We start from the raw sequence: 22,630 nt of genomic DNA on the forward strand, positions 1-22,630 counted from the left end.
TGTAGCCTCAGTTTCCTGTTCTTAGCTGACAGGAGTGGCACCCGGTGTGGTCTTCTGCTGCTGTAGCCCATCTGCCTCAAGGTTCGACGTGTTGTGCGTTCAGAGATGCTCTTCTGCATACCTCGGTTGTAATGAGTGGTTATTTGAGTTACTGTTGCCTTTCTATCAGCTCGAACCAGTCTGGCCATTCTGCTCTGACCTCTGGCATCAACAAGGCATTTTCGCCCACAGAACTGCCGCTCACTGGATATTTTCTCTTTTTCGGACCATTCTCTGTAACCCCTAGAGATGGTTGTGCGTGAAAATCCCAGTAGATCAGCGGTTTCTGAAATACTCAGACCAGCCCGTCTGGCACCAACAACCACGCCACGTTCAAAGTCACTTAAATCACCTTTCTTCCCCATTCTGATGCTCCATTTGAACTGCAGCAGATCGTCTTGACCATGTCTACATGCCTAAATGCATTGAGTTGCTGCCATGTGATTTGCTGATTAGAAATTTGCGTTAACGAGCAGATGGACAGGTGTGCCTAATAAGTGGCCGGTGAGTGTATATATATATATATATATATGTATATATGTGTATATGTGTATATATGTGTGTGTGTGTGTGTGTGTGTGTGTATATGCGTATGTATATATGTATATATATAAAATTATGTGTGTGTGTGTTTGTGCCTGAATACTGAATACACTGATGTTATGTAATTTAATGTTTACAACATTCAAAATGAGTAACTTATTCGGCTGACATTTAGAATACATCTTCAAAAGGCAAACATGAAAGATTTATGCTGTATCATCAATATTATTTGTGTCACATTGTTTGTTTTCTGGTGTTACTGGTATCTCTGTATCATTATCTCGATTTGTGTTGACCACCTGCACTGGTACTGGTAGTGACGGTGCTGGATGTGCATCAAAATTCACTATTTTTTATTTTTTTTTATTCCAACACAGCAATATGTATTTTATTTTTTTGAGTTTTCCAATTAGGTGACTGACTGACTCCTCGCTGATTCACAGTGTTTTTTCCCCACTTACTTAATTTCACTCTCTTTGTTTGCCTTTCTTTTTCTTTTTCTCTGTCTTTTTGTAGGAGGTCCATGAAATCCTGAAAGAGTATGAGCTGAAGTACTGCTTTGTGGACCGCAACAAAGGCACAGGTAAACCTTGTTCTGAGTTGTGCTAATAAGAATTATAAATTTTCAGTCGTAGATTTTATTTGCATAGTGCCTTGCCTGAACTGAGGAGCACTTCACAGAGTAAGAAAGCAGAGAAGATACCAGCAGAACAAAGATTGGTACAATAGCGAAGTAAAAATAACAAAACCCCTTGACCCAACATGAGCGCACGCAGTAGTTCCCCCCTGGTCCTAATGTGTGTCCATTTCCTGGGAAATCTTAGATAGAGCCTATATTTAGTCAGTCCAGTCATCCAAGCACCTGGAACGGAATGCCGTTGGAAAGCAGGGAGTTGTAAACAGCTGAGATATCAAAGCACCAGCCTGTGCAAAAGGTTAATGGCGTTTGACGGCGAATGAGGGCCTGATGAAAAACGGGCCCTCATCGGACCGACAATCACGTCATTCTCCTAATTAAAGCGCAACAGTGGCACAGAGCATTTTCTGTGCCGAGGAGGGTCGCGTGGGAGGGACTCTAGTGTCAAGCAGATCAGAAGCTTTTTAAGCTTAATTTTCCCATACAAGCCTTGTGGCGATGCTGCTGATTGAGCTGTTTTGCTCTGTCTCTTCCTCTGTCTGTCTTCATTGTACACTCTCCCTCTCTCTGTCCGACTCTACGTTCTTTCTGGGTCTTTATCATTTGCTCTGATGCTGTCATACTTTTTCTGCTACCACCTCTACTGTTTTCTCACAGGTTGGAAGAAAAGCAAACATTTGAAATAACGATAGAAGGGACACAGAACTTGCATCATGTGTATTCCACTTTCTTTCTTATCTAAATTTAACATGGTGAAGAAGCCAAAACAGGTACTTTGACATCCCCCACCTCAGGAAAAGGGAGGAATCTAATTTGGAAAGGCTAAACGATTAATAACCGTGTTTCCATCAGAGTATTTTTATGCCAAAATTTGTGTTTCAAGGAAAAAAAATTCTTGATGGAAATGGAATATATCTAATAAAATCTCCCAAATTTGCATAAAAGTTTTTATGCTCACTTGAGGTGGATAAACATTTTCTCTGATAAAAATATGGAAATGCTATTGCTGGGAAAAATGTGTATAAAATTTAATCACGTGATTAGCTGTTTCTTTGTCCTAACTGTTTTTGTGGGTGTTGAAAGTATGGGGGAGACAAAGGACTACATTCAGGGTTGTATTTCATTACATAGAGCTGATGGAAATGTGCCTTGATTCACATAATTTATTTTTTGACATTTAATCATCTTCACCAGGCGGTAGCCTGGAGGGGATGATGCGTTTGGTCATGTGTGTGTGTGTTTGTGTGTGTATCTGTCCACTGTTAATCTCCCACACTACTGGGTGTGTCAGCCTAATAATTTTTGTGCGCTGTTATGACTGTATGATCAAGGACCTCTCGTAGTTGCAGTGATTAAAAACCTTTAAAAAATAAAACCTGTTTTATACTGCAATTGAGTGCTAACTTCTCAGCTGGTTTGTTGAGTAAGTCCGACATACACATTGCCGGGGATCTGCACTGTACTGAGCACACTTTTTTAGTTATTCACTTGAAATGTATTCAAAATGTATTTGAAAGTTGCATGTAAACTTGACAGATGATGATGGGGATTCTCTCATTGGTGCTTAGTGCATTACTTTACACCCTTGTTGACAAAATGTAAACACAGGAGACAATTCTCATCTCATCATCAGCCGCTTCTCCGGGGTTGGGTCGCAGTGGCAGCAAGCTAAGTAGGGCACTCCAGACGTCCCTCTCCCCAGCAATGCCCTCCAGCCCCTCCTGGGGGATCCCAAGGCGTTCCCAGGCCAGATTGGACATGTAGTCCCTCCAGTGAGTTCTGTGTCTACCCCGGGGTCTCGTCCAAGTTGGATGTGCCTGGAAAACCTCCAAAGGAAGGCGCTCAGGAGGCATCCTAATCAAATGCCTGTACCACCTCAATTGGCTCCTTTTGACATGAAGGAGCAGCGGCTCTACTTCGAGCTCCTTCTGGATGTCTGAGCTCCTCACCCTATCTCTAAGGCTGAGCCTAGACACCCTACGGAGGAAACTAATTTCAGCCGCTTTTATCCGTGATCTCACCCTTTCAGTCACTACCCAAAGCTCATGACCATAGGTGAGGGTTGGAACGAAGATTGACTGGTAAACTGAGAACTTTGCCTTCCGGCTCAGCTCCATCTTCACTACAATGATCCGGTACAATGTCCACATTACTGCTGATGCTGCACCAATCTCCCTGTTAATCTTCCGCTTCATCCTACCCTCGCTCGTGAACAAGACCCCAAGATACTTGAACTGCTTCACTTGAGTCAACAAGTCATCCCCAACCTGGACGGAGCATTCCACTATTTTCCGGTAGAGAACCATGGCCTCAGACTGGGAAGTGCTTATTCTGGCCATTTTACACTTGGAAGCAAACCGCCCAAGTGCGTGCTGGAGGTCGCATTCCGATGAAGCCAACAAAACCACATCATCTGTGATGAGCAGAGATGCAATTCTGAGGATCCCAAAACAGACACACTGCTTACCTTGGCTGTGCCTTGAGATCCTGTCCATGAATATCACAAACAAAATCAGAGACAAGGGACAACCTTGGCAGAGTCCAGCACCCACTGAAAACGTGTTTGACTTTGTGCCGAGAATGTGGACACAGCTCTCACTTTGGTTATACAAGGACTGGATGACTTATAGCAACTGCCCCGGTACCCCATACTTTTGCAGTACCCCCCACAGAGTACCCCAGGGTACACGGTCATAAGCCTTCTCCAAGTCCACAAAACACACGTAGACTGGCTGGTCAAACTCCCATACCTCCCTCAGCACTTCCGCAAGTGTAAAGAGTTGGTCCGTTGTTCCACAGCCAGGATGGAATCCGCATTGTTCATTCTGGATCCGAGGTTCGACAATCGGTCGGAGCCTCCTTTCCAGCACCCTAGAATAGACTTTCCCAGGGAGGCTGAGCAGTGTAATGCCCCGATTATTAGCGCACACCCTCTGGTCCCCTTTTTTTAATATGGGAACCCCCACGCCAGTCTGCCACTCCACAGGTGCTGTCCCCATTCCTCCATGCGACACTGAAAAGGCGTGTCGGCCAAGACAGCCCAACAATGTCCAGAGCCTTCAGCATCTCAGGGCGAATCTCATCCACACCCGGCATCTTGCAACCGAGGAGCTTCTTAACTAGAGACCTTTGCCAGGGATATGGGTGGGCTTCCCCCTAGTCTTCAGACTCTATCTCATCCACTGAGGACATGTTAGCCAGGTTCAGGAGCTCCTCAAAGTGTTCTTTCCACCACCCAACAACATCCCCAGTCTGGGTCAGCAGTTCCCCTCTCCGGCTGAACACAGCCTGAGTTAAGCCCTGCTTCCCCTTCCTGAGTCACCAGATGGTTTGCCAGAACTTCCTTGAGGCTAACCAAAAGTCTCCCTCCATAGCTTTGCTGAATTTTTGCTTCCACGGCCACAGAAGCCCTTCTGGCCTCCCGGTACCTGTCTGCTGCTTCAGGAGACCCCTGGGCCAACCAAGCCCGAAAGGCCCCCTTCTTCCACCTGATGGCTTCCTTCACTGCCAGTGTCCACCAGCGAGTTCTTAGGTTGCCACCTCGACAGGCACCAATGACCTTATGACTACAGCTCCTACCTGCCGCATCAGCAATAGAGGCTTTGAACATGGACCCACTCAGACTCCATGTCCCCAGCCTCCCTCGGAATAAACGAGAACTTCTTCTAGTGGTGGGAGTTGAAGACGTCACGGACACGGGCCTCTGCCAGACGTTTCCAGTTCACCCTCACTACACGTTTGAGTTTGCCAGGTCTGTCTGGCAGCCTTCCCCGCCATCTGATTCAACTCACCACCAGGTGGTGAGCAGTTGACAGCTCTGCTCCTCTCTTCACCCAAGTGTCTAAAACATACGGCCGCAGATCTGATGACACAACCACAAAGTCTGTCATCGATCTTTGGCCTAAGGTGTTCTGGTACCAAGTACACTTATGAACTACCTTATGTTCGAACATGGTGTGTGTTATGGCCAATCCATGACTCACATAGAAGTCCAGTTATAAGGCACTGCTTGGGTTCAGATCAGGGAGGCCATTCCTCCCAATCACGCTCCTCCAGGTTTCTCCATCGTTGCCCACGCGAGAATTGAAGCCCCCCAGCAGAACTATAGAGTCTCGAGGCGGAACCCTATCCAGGACACCACCCAGAGACTTCAAGAAGGCTAAATATTTCAAACTGCTATTCGGTGCATAAGCACACACAACAGTCAGAGCATTCCCCCATCGACTCGCAATCGTATAGAGGTGACCCTCTCATTCCCCAGGGAGAACTCCGACACGGCAACGCTCAACCAAGGACTTGTGAGCATCCCCACACCCACTCGACGCCTGTCACCTTGGCCAACTCCAGAAAAGTAAAAAGCCACCTCCATACATAGCCCATGCTATGTATGGAGGTGAGTCCAACTATATGTAGTTGGTACTGCTCCACTTCCTGCACCACTTCAGGCTCCTTCCCTGCCAGAGAGGTGACATTCCATGTCCCGAGGACCAGTCTACAATGCCAGAAGTTGGCACGCCCCGGTCCCCGCCTTTGCCTGCCACCCGGCCTGCATTGCACCCTACCCCAATGCTCACCCTCGCAGGTGGTGGGTCCACGGGGTACAAGAGACAATAGGATTCCATTAAAATGATCAATTGAGCCCCTGTGTTGTATGTCACTTTTTATAGATGAATAATATACATTACATCTTGCATTACATCGTTAAGCCAGTGGGTGAAAGAAGTCAGCATTGAATATCAAAGAAAGTTGAATCAGTTCATCTGGAAACAATGTTTATTGGCAGATACATTTCATCACTCATCTAAGTGACCTCTTCAATTGAAGATGACTGCAGGTATCCCCACCCTTATAAGCAATACATTGGCATAACGACCGAAACCAACGGTCAGTTTTATATGTAAATATGGACGTGACCATTATCTAGAGTTACAACGGCCATGTGTACTATTCACAGAGGATTTGGGAATGTTTACAATTACAACATTGTAAGATGGTGACAGATGCACAGGGAGTCAAAGAGGCTGTTACATGTACATTGGGGAAACTAAACAGATGCTGGCCAAGAGGATGGCACAACACAGAAGAGCTGGCAGTATGAACTCACGTTTGCCGTGGCCTCACCCAGTACCGACTATGCAGTGTCTTTGTCCACATTTACATCTGCGTCTAAGTTTGTGTCATCGTGTGAAGTTTTTATTTTGATTGTTGATTTTTTTCGTTTAATGGCTGGGAGAGCTGACATTGGATTGGCTGAGAGAGCTTGGTCTGCCGCGTCCTGTGAGCCCAGGGACCGTGGCCCTGCCCGGAGCTGCGCCCGAGAGGAAACACCAAAGCGGTCTGGCAGCGGCCTCGCCTAGCGTGGACTGTGCAGTATTTTTGTCTGCATCTGCCTTTGTGTCATTGTGTGGAGTGCGGGGGAGGTGTGTCGAAGGTGTCTGGCTGGGACAGCTAGTGTTTGATTGGCGAGGGAGCCTGGTCTGCTGCATCCGGTGGGCCCAAGGACCACGGCTCTGCCTGGAACTGCACCTGAAGAGGAAACACCGAGGGCGGTCTGACGGGACACAGAAGTGGGTTAGTCTAAACTAACTGCTAGCCCATATAGACCGGCAGTTCCGACAGTCATCCTGGCTGGAGTTTGTTCTCTGAACAGTGGAACTTTTGGACTGTGTTGTACTGAGTGGACTGTGTTGTTTGTTAATTGTTTGTGTTTTTTTGCTTTGTTCCCCCTGTTTTTGGTGGTGTCATTTTTGGGAAATTTTGGATGTGTGTTTTTTTGTCTTTTTTGTTGCACTGCTGTGGTCTGAGGGAAATGAAATGAAATTTTATTTCTTTTGTGTACGCACGTACATGAAAGAAATGACAATAAATTGTTCCTGATTCCTAATAATGCGTCAGGCCAGGACTCCACAGTCTACACCCATCAACAGGCCAGTGGCCACTCTTTCAAGGATGAGGATGTGCACATCCTTGATAGGGAGGAACGCTGGTTTGAACAGGGAGTCAGAGATTATCCATGTGAAGAGGGAACGACCATCTCTGAACCGAGGAGGGAGCCCAAGAGTACACTGTCGCCATCTTACAATGCTGTGATTGCAAACATTCCCAAATCCTCTGTGAATAGTGCACATGGCCTTTGTAACTCTAGTTAATGGTCACGCCCATATTTGCATATGAAACTGATTGTTGGTTTTGGTCGTTATGGATCTGTATTGTTTATAAGGGTGGGGACATCTGCAGTCAGTTTAGACTGAAGAGGTCACTTAGATGAGTGATGAAACGTATCTGTCAATAAACATTGTATCCAGATGAACTGATACAACTTTATTTGATTTTCTTACCTGGATTATTGCGCATGCATAAGTCAGCATTGGAGATTTTCACTATAGCAGTACAAGTTATTGGAGAATAGACCTATAACTGAGGCAAAGGTGAGCAAATCCTTTTCTTTTTTTTAAATGAGGTGGGTTTTTATCATTTAGGGAAAAGGCTCCAGATTCATGAGAGTTCCGGTAAAAAACAAAGAGCACTGAGAATACCAAAGAGTACTAAAAATAGATGAACAGAAGGCATTTTCATTTTGGAAATGAGAAAATAAAAATGAGCGTGATCAGCAGATGATGAATCACAACTGCCACATGTATTGTCACTTTTATTCAGCAATGGGTCATTAATGAGTCTCAAGCCCGTTTTCTTAGCTACTTCTGGTGACAAGATTAAAGGTAGCTCCAGAATTTGTCTCTAATAAAAGATGTTTGAGAGCATACAGGGTGTTTTAGAAAGCAGGGGTCTCATGCAAAAAAACTACATAGGATCTATTCTAAAAACTTGCTTATGCTCAAAACAAGAAAACTATGTATGTTCAAAAAAATCAGACTATAAAACCTTGCATACGCCAAATCATGTGCACTTAGAACTTGCACATGCACAAACCTCTTGTCCCACCCTGTTGTCGCACCAAAGTTACCATGAATGGATGTTGAAATGCCCTTTTTTGATATTCAAATGTACATTAATAGCCCATGTTCGTCAGTAAACTCAATGGCAATGTCTGAACAGAAACTAAAAAAAGATCACAGGCTGTGAAGTGGAGACACTGGTTGATGAGATAAAGCTGGAATATATATATTATTTGGTTGTTTTTCAGTTGATAATGTTCAACAAAAAGGGAACGTGTGGGTGTCTGGGTAGCGTAGCGGTCTCTTCCGTTGCCTACCAACATGAGGATCGCCAGTTCGAATCCCCATGTTACCTCCAGCTTGGTCAGGCGTCCCTACGGACACAATTGGCCGCTCCTGGGGGTTGGGAAGCCGGATGTGGGTATGGGTCCTGGTCACTGCACTAGCGCCTCGTCATGTCGGTCAGGGCGCCTGTTCGGGGGGGGGAGAAAGCGCTATGTCCCCCTGACGAAACTCCTCACTGTCAGGTGAGAAGAAGCGGCTGGCGACTCCACATGTATCGGAGGAGGCATGTGGTAGTCTGCAGCCCTCCCCGGATCGGCAGAGGGGTCGGTGCAGAGAACGGGATGACTCAGATGAGTGGGGTGATTGGCCGGATACAACTGGGGAGAAAAAGGGAACAATCCAAGAAAAAAAAAACAATGAAACGGAACATGTGAGTGGCCAAATATCACAGAAGTGGTAAATATGGCCAACTCTGAGCCCTGCACCATTGATGAGTTGAAAAAATGGTCAGACATGAAAGTGGGACCGTAGGAGTCACCGGGGTTCATGGTTTCTGCTGCTGCTATGAGAGAAACCCACAGGCTGTAGGACACATCAGTGCTGCTAGCGAGTAACTTGTGATTTTCCGCATTTTTAAACAGCACTTATGAAGAGCAGGCCGTGTGTATAGGCTTTCATCACATTACCGTAGGCGTCAAGATTTCCCACCATTTACAAAATGTGCACACGCATGGGTTGATCTCTGCGTGGCTGTACACACATTCTGCAGTGGCGCCCCCAGAAATTTTTCATAGGGGTGGCCAAATGGGGCCACTGAAAATCTTGGGGTGGCACACCAAAACCAAAAGCCATGACTGAATTTCGGGAATTCTATGCAGCTGTTGTAGTATACTGTATAGGCTAGTTGAAAACTGTCAATATGAGAGTTAAGAAAAATATACATTATTGATTTAAATGAACAGCAACTAATGTAAAATATCAGATAGAAGCATATTATGCATAATCAGAAGCACATTCTGCATATGCGACTCGTGGCTGGGGGGGGGGCAGCGGGGGGGGGGCAGGGATAGTATCAGGGTGGCCGTTGCCACCCCTGGCCACCCCTTTGGGGCGCCACTGACATTCTCACGTCGAGTTTTTCTTTTTATAAATCTGACGTATGCGTGCGAAACTGCATACGCAAAGGTTTTGTGCATACGCAGCATCTATACAGGAGTTTCCCCTCTGTCAGGCAGCCGCGGTGTAACCGAAGAAAGGAAGCAAAGTTTGAGCACGCTTGGTCACTGTCTTGAAAGTAAAGAAAAATTTGAATGTAATAAATGTAACTTTACAGGGTACCACGGTGGTGTAGCGGTCTAAACATCGGCTTTGTGTAGATGCAGTTGCCCACTGGGGACCGGGGTTTGCGCCCCGGTCTCGTCAGATCAGACTACGGCCGGACTCGACGAAGCAGCAATAATTGGCAACGCTGTCTTCGGGAGGGGGCGGAGTCGGCTTGTGTTCGTCACATGAATGCGTCTCTGGGTGTGTGGGAAAAAGCAGTGGTTCGGCCTGGAGTCGCCTTGTCACGGAAGTGGCGATGCAGTTGGCGAACGCATGCAATACGAGTTCGAACTAAAATAGGGATCGATTGGCCACTAAATTGAGAGAAAAAGGGAAAAATCAGAAATAAATGTAGAAAAAAAATTAAACTTTACGTTAGTATCAGTCAGTTTTGCAAAAAAAATATTATCTAAGAAAGCGTTTTCAGAGCTGTATAAGAAAATTCAAATAGCAACACTACATTACATCTGTATGTAGTTTTGTTGTTCACATTTTCCTGTAAACAACATCGTGTGTCAGCAAGCCAAGAAATAAGTTTTCACTGTCACAGATTGTCCACCAGTGATGTCACAGGTGGACACAACTTTGGCAGCGTTTCAGAGTCATGTAGAAGACTGCTCACTATTATGGCTGCCAATCGTGTGTTAGCCCATGAGAGAGAGAGAGAGAGAGAGAGAGAGAGAGAGAGAGAGAGAGAAAATGTTGAAAGTCGGGATCGTTTCCCTTTAGCTGGTGTGACCATTTATCGTTTAATATGTGCACTTCTTATTAGTGCACATATTTTAACATTTATCTTTTCATTTTTCTAGATTTAGTTTAACCTATAGTTATACCAGCAAGGTTTTTTTTCCTTTAAATTGGCTGCCCAAAAACAATCAAAAACAAGCTGGAGGGGTGTCCGGGTGGCATGGCAGTCTATTCCGTTGCCTACCAACATGAGGATCGGTTGGACGTCCCTACAGACACAATTGGCTGTGTCTGCGGGCGGGAAGCCGGATGTGGGTATGTGTCCTAGTCGCTTCACTAGCGCCTCCTCTGGTCGGTTGGGGGGGGGGTGCCTGTTCGGGGGGGGGACTGAGGGGAATAGTGTGATACTCCCACGCGCTACGACCCCCTGGTGAAACTCCTCACTGCCAGGTGAAAAGAAGCGGCTGGCAACTCCACGTGTATCAGAGGAGGCATGTGGTAGTCTGCAGCCCTCCCCGGATCGGCAGAGGGGGTGGAGCAGTGACCGGGATGACTCGGAAGAGTGGGGTAATTGGCCAAGTACAATTGGGGAGACAAAGGGGGGGGGGATCCCAAAAAAAAAAAACAAGCTGGATAATTTTACGCCACCATTCTGCTGCTTCTCTCTAAACCTCGCTGTTCCCCCTACTTCCGTCTCTTTTCCTCCACCCCTATCTTCTCCACATCAACAGAGCGCTGTTCGTTTCATTTCAAGGACTTCTTTCAGTGGTTTGATAGCATAATGTGCTAGTAACTTCTTGAGAGTCATCATTAGCCTTTTCAATTAAGATGGAGAAAGCTTGAAATTAAATTTACATGTCTTCAAAGAGTTTTAACCTCGGGTGGGAGAGTCATCGAGAGCCTTTTTTCCAAGGTAATGTCCTCTGAATTCTATTAAGGGCCCTTTAATACAGAACGCTGCAGCAGAGGTGAGACTACTGAAGACTGTCCGCATAAAGGAAAGAAAGGAAGGGGCCTTTGGAAGGAAAGTTTGCAGCTCTGAACTTAAGATTTTAGACTGAAGTTGACCACTAAACCAGGAAAGACCTGAGGCATTTTTGTCTCTTTTTTTTTTGAGAGGGTGAGAAAAGAGTGAGACGGTGAGAGAAGGGGGTAAAGAGCGAGAGAGACAGAGAGACAGAGAGAGAAAGAGAGAGCCAGAGAGTGCCAGAGAGAGAGCGATCCCGATCCAGAGAGAGAGAGAGAGAGAGAGAGAGCCAGAGAGAGAGAGACAGACAGACAGAGAGAGAGTGAGCAAGCGAGAGAGACAGACAGACAGACAGACAGACAGACACAGAGAGAGCGAGAGAGAGACAGACAGATATACAGACAGACAGAGAGAGAGTGAGAGAGAGAGAGAGAGAGAGAGAGAGAGAGAGAGAGAGAGAGAGAGAGAGAGAGAGAGAGAGAGAGAGAGAGAGAGAGAGAGAGAGAGAGAGAGAGAGAGAGAGAGAGAGAGAGAGAGAAAACATGATGGCATGGCTCCCAGATTAGAATATGGCATGCACTCAATGCAGTGTTCCACTGGGCACCAAAGAAAACAATGTGTGCATGTACACTCTCATATGCACACACACACACACACACACACACACACACACACACACACACACACACACACACACACACACACACACACACACACACACACACACACACACACACACACACACATTCTCTTATTCAGCATTGATCACAAAAACTTCATCAGATGCATATAGGTGTGTAATTGTTCCTCGTCTTTACATGTGTCTGTGAGACAGTACACTATAGATGTGTGTGTTTGCGTGCATGTGTGTGTGTGTGTGCATGCACTTGCACGTTTGTGTTGGTTTGTGTTCATGTGTGTGTTTGAAAACACCTGACCACTCTAATCTGTGACGTGAAGGATTGATAGCTTATCACTGGTGTGTCTCAGTGTATGTGTGTGTGTAATTGTATTTATCTGAAGGATCAGATATTGAGCTTTAATCTTCCTCACCCTCACTGCACACCACTGCTTGCCAGCAACCCCCCCACCCAACCCACCCCACGCCATTCCCCAAACCAGCTCCTGTGTCAAAGTCAAATTACCATGGGGTCAGATTCTGTGTGTGTGTGTGTGTGTGTGTGTGTGTGTGTGTGTGTGTGTGTGTGTGTGTGTGTGTGTGTGTGTGTGTGTGTGTGTGTGTGTGTGTGTGTGTGTGTGTGTGTGTTTATGTTTGCGACACTCCAGTGTGGATTTGCCAACTCTCGGATCCTTTTCCGATGCAGTTGGACTACATCTCCCCAGCCAGACCGAGTCTCCCTTTCTTTCTATGTTTTTGTTATTCTCTCTCTCTCTCTCACGCTCTCTCTTGCGCTCTCTCTGGCTCTCTCTCTCACTCTTTCAACCATAGTTTCAGCCCAAGATTAAAAAAAAAGGAAGGGAAAAAACCCCAAACCTGTGGTAATTCCAGCATTGCTTGTCTGTCCCTGTTAGTCCTGCTGTTGACCTCTGCTGTAAGTCACGTTTAAACCACAGCGACCGCTGACCTGCTCTTTTTAAAATGGCAGTACTTCACAGCAGCACAGAGGAATCTCCAGTGATTGCTCCGACTGTCACCATTCAACTGTTGCAAAACCTGAAGTCCATTGCGGGCACAGCATTCTGAATCAGGGTTAAACTGTGGACTTCATAAAAGATTGGGAAAGCATAATGGTGTGTTTTTACTTATAACAGTGTAGAAAAGATGACCAATTTTGAATGGTAATTGGCAGTGGAATTGCAGCCCACATTTCCTAATCTCCTTCTCATTGGGGATTTTTCTCATTGGATTCATTGATATTTTCATTGGGTTTACTTCATTGGATTTTGTCACCGAGGATGAGCTGGCTTTTGTGCAAGGTCAAATTACCGAAACCATACTTAACACTTGTCTCCTCAAAGCGACTCTTTTCATGCGGTCACACCCGGACACCCGCTCTAAGATCAACTCTAGCTGACATCCAGTGAGCCAGGCCGCATGCCGAGGAGGCCTGGCTTGTACTGAGATCAGATCGCCACGAGGTGTGGACAGCATATGGGCACAACCCAGACAATTTATTGAGTGTAAGACTCACACCTTTTTCTCACCATAAACGAGTTCCTTTCCCCTCATGTGCAAAGCAAAGAAAGAGGGATCAAAATGGTGGAAAACTGAGGCTGGAGTACAGCTGAGATCCAATGTACTTGTCCTTTTCGGTGATGAGCAGCACAATGGCTGCGATAATCTCAGCTGCTCTCTCCTCAACAATACACGTCTCTTGTGGGCCCTGCCACCATTAGAAAACAAACCCAATCTAAAGAAAAGAAGATTCTCTCGCACCATATGCCATTCTTCCATACATAACAAGTGGAAACATTTAAATCTGATGTCTGTCCAAACAGGCAGTCCACATTGAAGTGTCAAGTGTGGACACGCATGCAGACACAGCAGAGTTCCAATTTGGCACGTCCGATCACAAAAGTTGCATTGAAAAACAAGTGTGACCATGGCCTTCGAACATTAACAGATGAGTTAAGTGGAGGAGTGGTACTTGAAACCTTAGTGACGCAAAGAAAGGGGTGGCGGAGTAGATATTTGAGCTCTGTATGCATAGGTATGCTCGATTACACAGCTAAAACTGCTTCGCCCCATATTAAAATGTTGTGAGCTCTTCTTGGGCACCTCTACTTTGCCCAGTTCAGTAGGCCAGGGGCTCTTTTGGAGATCGCTGAACATCGACGGCTTGGGACTGAAGGACTGTGTGTTTGTATGACACACACAGTCCTCACCGAAAGTAGCTATGCCCGCTGTGCCATTACAAAAATCAAACACTCAGAGAGAGAGAGAGAGAGAGAGAGAGAGAGAGAGAGAGAGAGAGAGAGAGAGAGAGAGAGAGAGAGAGAGACCTTGACCTTTAACCAAATCTTTAATGGTCCAATTTTCCATTCACATTAAAATAACAATATTAACACATATGCTCATATACATAGTGAAACACAACAATCCCCATACACCGTAAAAACAAAATATACAGACCTTCCCTTTTCAGAAATTAAGAAGAAGAAGTAATTGGTTTTCTACAGTGCACAGAACATCTCCATGTCCCCAGAGAGAGAGAGAGAGAGAGAGAGAGAGAGAGAGAGAGAGAGAGAGAGAGAGAGAGAGAGAGAGAGAGAGAGAGAGAGAGAGAGAGAGAGAGAGAGAGAGAGAGAGCAGGAGAGAGATTTTCAGCATCATTGGTCACAGCCAGACCATACTTTACTACACTGGGCAATTAACGGAGAATTAGCAAGGAAACTGCAAAGGCTAAGCTAAGCAATGTGTTTAGCACATCTGTCTGTCAGGAAATGGTAATTGGAGGTAATTTGGTCATATTTGAAAAGGACACAGTCCTATTTTCTGTAGCTCCACATTTTTCTTTCTCATTTTCTCATATTTCACCTGAAATCTACAAACAATATGTATGTGTGTATATATATATATATATATATATATATATATATATATATATATATAATTTATTTATATAAAAATCTAGTGAGTCAAGTAAATTCTCTATGAGACAGTACAAGCCTGTTTCTTGCCATAAGCAATCATCAGCTGTCAATAAAGCTACTCAGGAAAGAACATACCATTTACTGCCTCGTCATGCACATCACGTGCACAACGTCCAGTGGAGAAGGGGGAGGTGTGACATTCAAACATTCAAAAACGTGATCGCTAACGGTTCAATGGGGTGGGGGCGGGGGGGGGGGACGACCATCAAAATTAGTTACAGCTGCATGCCTAACATTCAACAAATAATATCGGCCCACAACACAAGAATCATGAACAAATCAGTGACACCTTCATCACAACCGGACTCCCCCAACTGCAACTGCCGTGTGAACGACTCATGCCCCCTCGACAGAAAATGCCAGGCGAAAGGCGCTATATACCAAGCTATGGTGACAAGAGACGACAATGGCAAAATAGAGACATACGTCGGACTAACAGAGGGAACTTTCAAAAAGAGGTTTAATGCACACGTGTAGCTTTAGAAACAACCGCTTAAAGAATGTCACATCATTAAGCCATTATATTTGGTCATTGGCAGACGGAAACATTAATTATTCAACCACCTGGAAAATCCTCTCAAAGAACAAAGCATATTCAACCAGTAGTAAAATGTGCAATCTATGTCTAACTGACAAATATTTTATCATTTGCAAACCAAACCAAACTAAACCATGCAAACCATTTGCAAATGTCCACATTGAATAACAGGAATGAATTGGCCAGCAGTTGCAGACATAGATATAAGCACCTATTTTGTAATTAAAAATAAATCATGCCAATAGACAAATAAATACCACGCCCCCCCCCCCGATTGGACCGTTAGCGATCACGCGTTTTTGAATTTTTGAATGTCGCACCTCTCCCATCCCCATTGGACGTTGTGCATGTGATGTGCATGATGAGGCAGTAAATGGTATGTCCTTTCCTGAGTAGCTTTTTGACAGCTGATGGTTGCTCTTATGACATGAAACAGACTTGTATTGTCTCATAAACAATTTACTTGACTCACTGGATTATTTTGCTCTGTATTTGTTGAGCACTTTCCCTACCGTTGAGTGTTTCTTTTAACAAAGTTATGCCTATGTGTTCTTCTTTGTTGAATCACATTGGCAGCTGATGGGTGTGTGACACACAAAATAGGCTTGTACTGTTATGTATTAAAGTTTATTTTTTCCTACATCTATCTTAATATTCCGCTCCTGATTTGTTGAGCACTTTTATCAGCACTACTGACTTTTTCCGAAAGAAAAAACCCCCACTCCATTCATTCATTCATTCATTCATTCATTCATTCATTCATTCATTCATTCATTCATTCATTCATTCATTGATCAGCCGATTCTCCGGGGTGGGGTCACGGTGGCAGCAAGCTAAGTAGGGCACTCCAGACATCTCTCTCCCCAGCAACGCCCTCCAGCTCCTCCTGGGGGATCCCAAGGTGTTCCCAGGCCAGATTGGACATGTAGTACCTCCAGCGAGTTCTGGGTCTATCCCGGGGTCTCCTCCTAGTTGGACGTGCCTGGTAAACCTCCAAAGGAAGGTGCCCAGGAGGCATCCTAATCAGATGCAGAACTGCCTCAGCTGGCTCCTTTCGATGCGAAAGAGCAGCGGCTCTACTCCAAGCTCCCTCCAGATGTCCGAGCTCCTCACCCTATCTCCAAGGCTGAGCCCAGACATCCTACGGAGGAAACTCATTTCAGCCGCTTGTATCTGCAATCTCACCCTTTCGGTCACTACCCAAAGCTCATGGCCATAGGTGAGGGTTGGAAGGAAGATTGACTGGTAAATTGAGAGCTTTGCTTTCCGGCTCAGCTCCTTCTTCACCACATGGTCCGGTACAACGTCCGTATTACTGCTGATGCTGCACCAATCTGCCTGTCAATCTCCTACTCCATCCTACCCTCACTTGTGAACAAGACCCCGAGATACTTGAACTCCTTCACTTGAGGCAACAACTCATCCCCAACCCGAAGGGAGCAATCCACCATTTTCTGGTAGAGAACCATGGACCCCGGAGGGAGCAATCCACCATTTTCTGGTAGAGAACCATGACCTCAGACTTGGAGGTGCTGACTCTCATCCCAGCCATTTCACACTCAGCTGCAAACCACCCCAGTGCGTGCTGGAGGCCGTGTTCTGATGAAGCCAACAAAACCACATCATCTGCGAAGAGCAGAGATTCAATTCTGAGGTTCCCAGAACGGACACACTCCTCACCTTGGCTGCACCTTGAGATCCTGTCCATGGATATAACAAACAGAATTGGAGACAAGGGACAACCTTGGTGGAGTCCGACACCCACTGAAAATGTATTTGACTTTGTGCCGAGAATGCGGACACAGCTGTCACTTTACACACACACACACACACACACACACACACACACACACACACACACACACACACACATATATATATATGTATGGCCAGTGAGTGTATATACAATATGTGTGTGTGTGTGTGTATATATATATATATATATATATATATATATATATATATATATATGTAGAAATGTGTGGGAGCAGGGAAGCCGTTGTCCTGTGTTCCTGCTGAATTGTTAGCAGCTACATTTTCTTCTGAGGTGGGAATTTGTCAAGACAACTTGCTAAACAAAGTATTAGAAGAGTGTAGAGTCCCTGGCTTTTAGAGAGAATGTTGTGTCTTCCTTCATTTCCGTACAGATGTGCTCATCACACCACTTGCGGAAAGCTACTCATTTCTCCTGTAAGGAGCGAGGTGAAATAATGAAGGGCCAACACAAGTTTCAGCGTTATGAGGTTAACATTTTTGCTCATTTTAATCTAAAGCTAATAACCTAAATTCAATTATGTGTTTGCATACCTGGTCTACGAGGAAAATTGGTTGTGTGGTTATTTTTAGACATAATTGAAAAGAATTCTAGACATTTGACTTGGTAATGTCAATATGCTGATATCCCACTACATTTCTCATTGCACACTGGCCAGTGAGACAGAATACACAGCCAACGGTGCGATGACACCCATGTCTTGTGAAAGCAGGTGCTCCCGGGTATAGAGAAATAGGATAATGTTAATTCTCTAACTTGATAACTGACCATTAGCATGTGAACTCACTCAGTTTATCCTCTGCTTCTCTTCAACCACTGTTCTGACTAAAAGTTGGCGCTGCTAACATTGACTTGGGTTTTGCAAAGAAATAACCGTGATCCTCTCCAGGTGTTACTTTTCCGGCGGGGTGCTGTTTGCACAGTGGTGTCTAGTTAGTGGAACCGTCTCCTCTGCTTCCCCTCACAACCTCCCCTCTAATTGAAATATACCGCCTGGAACAGCCTTGGTATGCATCTGCACCTCATGACCATATCAGTTTACAGAGATAGCTACCGCTAGACTTATTAGGTCATGGTGTGTGTCTGTGTGTGTGTGTGTGTGTGTGTGGGGGGGCTGTGTATATAGTGTGTGCATATGTGTGCTCTGAAGTGTGATGTATAAATGTGTGCGAGTTGTAGGTCAGTGTGTGTGTGTTGTGTGTTCATGTGGAGGCCTTTTCTCCATGTGTGTGTGTCTGTGTGTTAGCCCTTATGTGTGTTAAAGTGTGCTGAGCTCTGTGTGTGTGTGTGTGTGTGTGTGTGTGTGTGTGTGTGTGTGTGTGTGTGTGTGTGTGTGTGTGTGTGTGTGTGTGTGTGTGTGTGTGTGTGTGTGTGAGTGAGTGCACGTGCGTCTCTCTCTCTCACCGTGTCTGGCTTTGCCTCGGGCTGTTGCTCCTGCTCATAATAAGGATGATTTTTCCTTCACCTCCCCCCCAAGTAAAGTTTAAACTTCTTCCTTTACCTTCTCTATTACTGCTCCCCTCTTTCTATTCATCATTTCTTTCTCGCCGTCTTTCCCACCCTTCCTCTAGTTGTTCTTAACTAAAAGACCTTTTATAGCCAAAAGATTCTCTCTCCAAAAGTACCGCCCCCCCGACATCCCACTATCCTACCCATCTGGTTTTGTCCTTTTCTCCCCTCCTTCTCTATCTCCTTCATCCTTTCATCGGTTCTTTTCTCAGTTCCTCCTCTGTTAACACGTAGTTTACTAGATTGGAGACCCTGAACCTTGTTAGCTATAACCCAGGGCCCAGTCCGAGATGAAAGCATCCATCTTTACCAGTCCACACTCCCATTAACGGGTCTGGAAATGCCAGGACTGGATGAAATCTCAATTAAACTCCCTTTCAGAGTTGGTTGCCTGAAGTGGCATAGCTAGGTTCTACAGAAAATGAAAGGAGATGCATGGAAATCATGCTTCTATTTTTTTTTTGCAGCCATTATGTAATCAGCATAAATATGCACATTGATAACCTAATGACTACGCACTTACTTCTCCAGTTTCTGTCTGCAGCGATTTTCCCCATAGCAACCACTCTTTTCGACATCAGCATAATGGTGGCAATTAACCAACAAACCAGTTATTATCTACCTACGTTTTTGCGTCACACTTTGGTCTTGGAACCTTATTTGACAGCACACTCTTAGATAGACTGGTACTCTTTAATGTTCAGATGATTATTATTAATGTGACTGAACGAGATTCATCAGATAGTGGGGAATTTTGGAAGTAATGCGAGGGAGGGATGTGAGGGAATGACTCATGACAGGTTTTGTGCTGAAGTCAATCCTATGACACAATATATGTGCATGTTAGGCCACCAGGTCATCAGGAGAACCCAGTAATTGGGAGTTTTGATTTCCCTGCATCGATGTGGGCTTCTAAAAATCCCTTACCGGATAGCTGCCACTGTCAAATTGGGACGGACCAAAAAAGAGTATGAGTTCCTTGGGGAACTGAAGACGGAAAAAAAACAGTTTCATGTGTAAGAAAATTTATAATTGGCAAGAAACATTCACATATGGATAGCCTGAGGCAGCCGTCAATATAAAGGTTATTAATGAATATGTCTGACTCATATTTACAAACTGTTTCACATTATGGCCACATTATTAATACATTTGTTTCTTTAATCATGGCGTTTTCAGGTTTTGAGTGCAAAGAAATAAACACAGGCTGGTTCTCAGTCTATAGTTATTATTATTATTATTATTATTATTATTGTTATTATTTATTATAGTCTTAATAAACACAATAAAGCAAAATAAAAAATGAAAATAAATAAATAAAATAAAACAAACAAAAAGTCCATTAGGGTCCTAGAACTAATACTGTAAAACCAACAGACACACTAGATAGCAATATCTAGGCCAAAGTATGTATGCTGAATGGCAGCTTGACACAAGGAGAGCTTGACCTCCTTGAAAGGGAGTGCTGAAGACTCTGCAAACTGCAACGAAATGTAGACTGTTAAAGCTAGGGCGGCAACTCTTCTTTCACTTTTGAATTTTATTTCGACAAATTTTATTTGTCAAAAATAAAATTCATATCCCTCTTACAGCTATGAGTCATTCTAATAGCCTGAGAGAAAATCAAGCCTCTGTTTTTAATCTTGCATCTGTATTCAGGATCTAAAACTCTCACCTGAGCTCCCCTGATTGGTTGAGACGTTACTGCTCCCGGTTGCACTCAGCCAATCAAGGAAAGCCCTCTGTGACTGGGCGGTCCTCCTGCCTGTCATTCATTCACGTACACGGACTTTCTGTTGGTTTTCTTGTCGTCACCGTGGATTTTGTAGAGGTGAATAGTCTAGACGGTGCTCGTCTTAATAAAAACTTCACCTTTAAGTACAAAAGGGTTTCACATCATCAGTGTTGGGGTAACTAAGAGATTTGCTGGGGGGGGGGGTGTCATTTTTTCATGCATAGATTAACAACTGCAGTGGATTTTACTCTCCACGACATAAGGATGTTCACCCACAAGTACAAAAGGGCTTCATACCATCAGTGTTGGGGTAACTAAAAGATTCACTAAAAAAAAATAAAAAATTTTTTATATGAGATTATCAATGAAATTATAAGTTTTGTCAGTTAGAACAGCCAAATTTAGGCATGCATGTGAACCTGATGTGGAGGGAGGGGTTACAGACAGGAAAGAGGAAACAGTGTTCGGGGGAGGATTTTTTTATGAGGTGTAATGTCAAAATTGCTCACCTCTAAAGTTTCCTACTCCAGCTTTAAAAAGTCAAGCCTGCAGTTGGAGGCAGTCTGCAGTAACGATATGGACTGATAAAGAGGTACTTTTGGCTGCTTGTGCTCCAGTGTTCTGGCATTTTGCAATCTTGACTATCTTTTTTTTTTCTTTCTCCAAAGTATGACTTGGCTTGCAACACCTGTATAAGAGGGAAAATAATGTACATCTGAAAAGCACAACATTTTAACTCTGAAATTGGGACAGAAATGAGGTTTGAGGAAACCCCACCACAAAGTCTAACTGGCACTATAAAATATGAAAGAAGTGGGAGGTACTTTTTGGCTTGGACAGATTTGGTATTAAGTCTGTGCTGGAGTGCGGTGCGGAACATCTACCCCAAAATAGTTCAGTTGGCTTGGGGCAGATTAAATTGTGTCCACAACCATATGAAGATGCACCAGGGGCAGGGAGAGAGTGAATGCTCAGGGTGTACATGTGGCATCCACATCGTGTCATGAGGACTCTGCAGACATCTGGTTATTTTAGTTAGAACTCCTTCTTGTGGCTGAAAATTGTTAAGAAATCATTGCTTTTTTCCCAGCCTTCGCTAGTTAGACTGCCGGTCTAACTAGCCAGCTGACAGTCTGGCAGATCATCAGTCAGACTACGTTTGCACTGCAAGCCTTGATGCTCAATTCTTGTTTTTTGTCTCGATCGTCAATATTCCTGTTTGGAAGTGACCCAGATTGGACCAGTGTGACCAGACCTCTGTCTTGAAAGGATGCACATTTGTACATTTAGAATAACACTGTCACATGTATGACTAGCATGGCTCATCCAACAACAAAAAAACGTAAGTGTGGCAGTGTGTGTGGACCAGCTGCCGGACTCGGGCCATTACAGAGCCGACTGTGACGATGTGCACTGAGTGAGGGAGACCCACCGAGATGCAGATATGCAGAAGCTCTCTCCCATTTCAAAGACTGCAGACTGCAGTTTTGTCATTTTAACTGATTTTAATCTTGAGTGTTTTTAATGTGTGTGTGTTGTTGTTGGGTTTTTTTTTTATTAACTGGTTGCTGAGCTTTTTTGAAAACCATCAGTGTCCATGTCTCTGAGGGAGAAGATGGGCAGTGTCAAGGCTTGTCATAGTATTATTTGTGGGACAGTCTATCATGGAAAAAAAAATGAAATAGCAGTACAGTCGTTTGTTTAAAGGATTATTTGCTGTGGAGGTCGGATGATAGTCTGTCAGCTTGAACGCTTGAGTTGAAGTATCTCCCCAAATGTCAATGAGATTATAAATTTCTCCGTCTCTCGTCTGACTCCCATAGCTTCTGTGGTCCTCCATTATTTAAGTGAGCTTCTGTCAACACCGATGATGACAGTGGTCTTTGCCTCCTGGTTGTGAAAAAAAAAAAACACACGAGATCCGATCTGACAGTTCTCACTGTTGTCGCATGGCCGCCGATTGAGTATATATCTGATTCAGAACCACATGTTGACTTGGTGCAAATCTGATTTGAAAATATCAGATTTTTGCATTCACAGTGCTCAGAAGAAACGAGATCTGTTGTCACAAAAAAAAAAACA

The 22,630-nt window shown here is 44.6% G+C and overlaps 1 protein-coding gene and 1 long non-coding RNA gene across 2 annotated transcripts in view; one reads left to right on the plus strand and one right to left on the minus strand.

Annotated features, from left to right (window-relative positions):
- LOC130110528 (uncharacterized) overlaps positions 1-18,812 on the minus strand; it is a 35,555-nt gene extending 16,743 nt beyond the window's left edge. The window contains exon 1 of the long non-coding RNA XR_008810048.1: positions 18,709-18,812. This is a non-coding gene — a long non-coding RNA (uncharacterized LOC130110528). The remainder of the gene's footprint in view (positions 1-18,708) is intronic.
- raver2 (ribonucleoprotein, PTB-binding 2) overlaps positions 1-22,630 on the plus strand; it is a 136,147-nt gene that overhangs the window by 23,554 nt on the left and 89,963 nt on the right. Inside the window, exon 2 of the mRNA XM_056277653.1 lies at positions 1,099-1,165. Coding sequence (XP_056133628.1) covers positions 1,099-1,165 — 67 coding nt within the window. The remainder of the gene's footprint in view (positions 1-1,098; positions 1,166-22,630) is intronic.

The sequence above is a fragment of the Lampris incognitus genome, chromosome 3, assembly GCF_029633865.1.
Source record: "Lampris incognitus isolate fLamInc1 chromosome 3, fLamInc1.hap2, whole genome shotgun sequence".
Taxonomy (NCBI): Eukaryota; Metazoa; Chordata; class Actinopteri; order Lampriformes; family Lampridae; genus Lampris; species Lampris incognitus.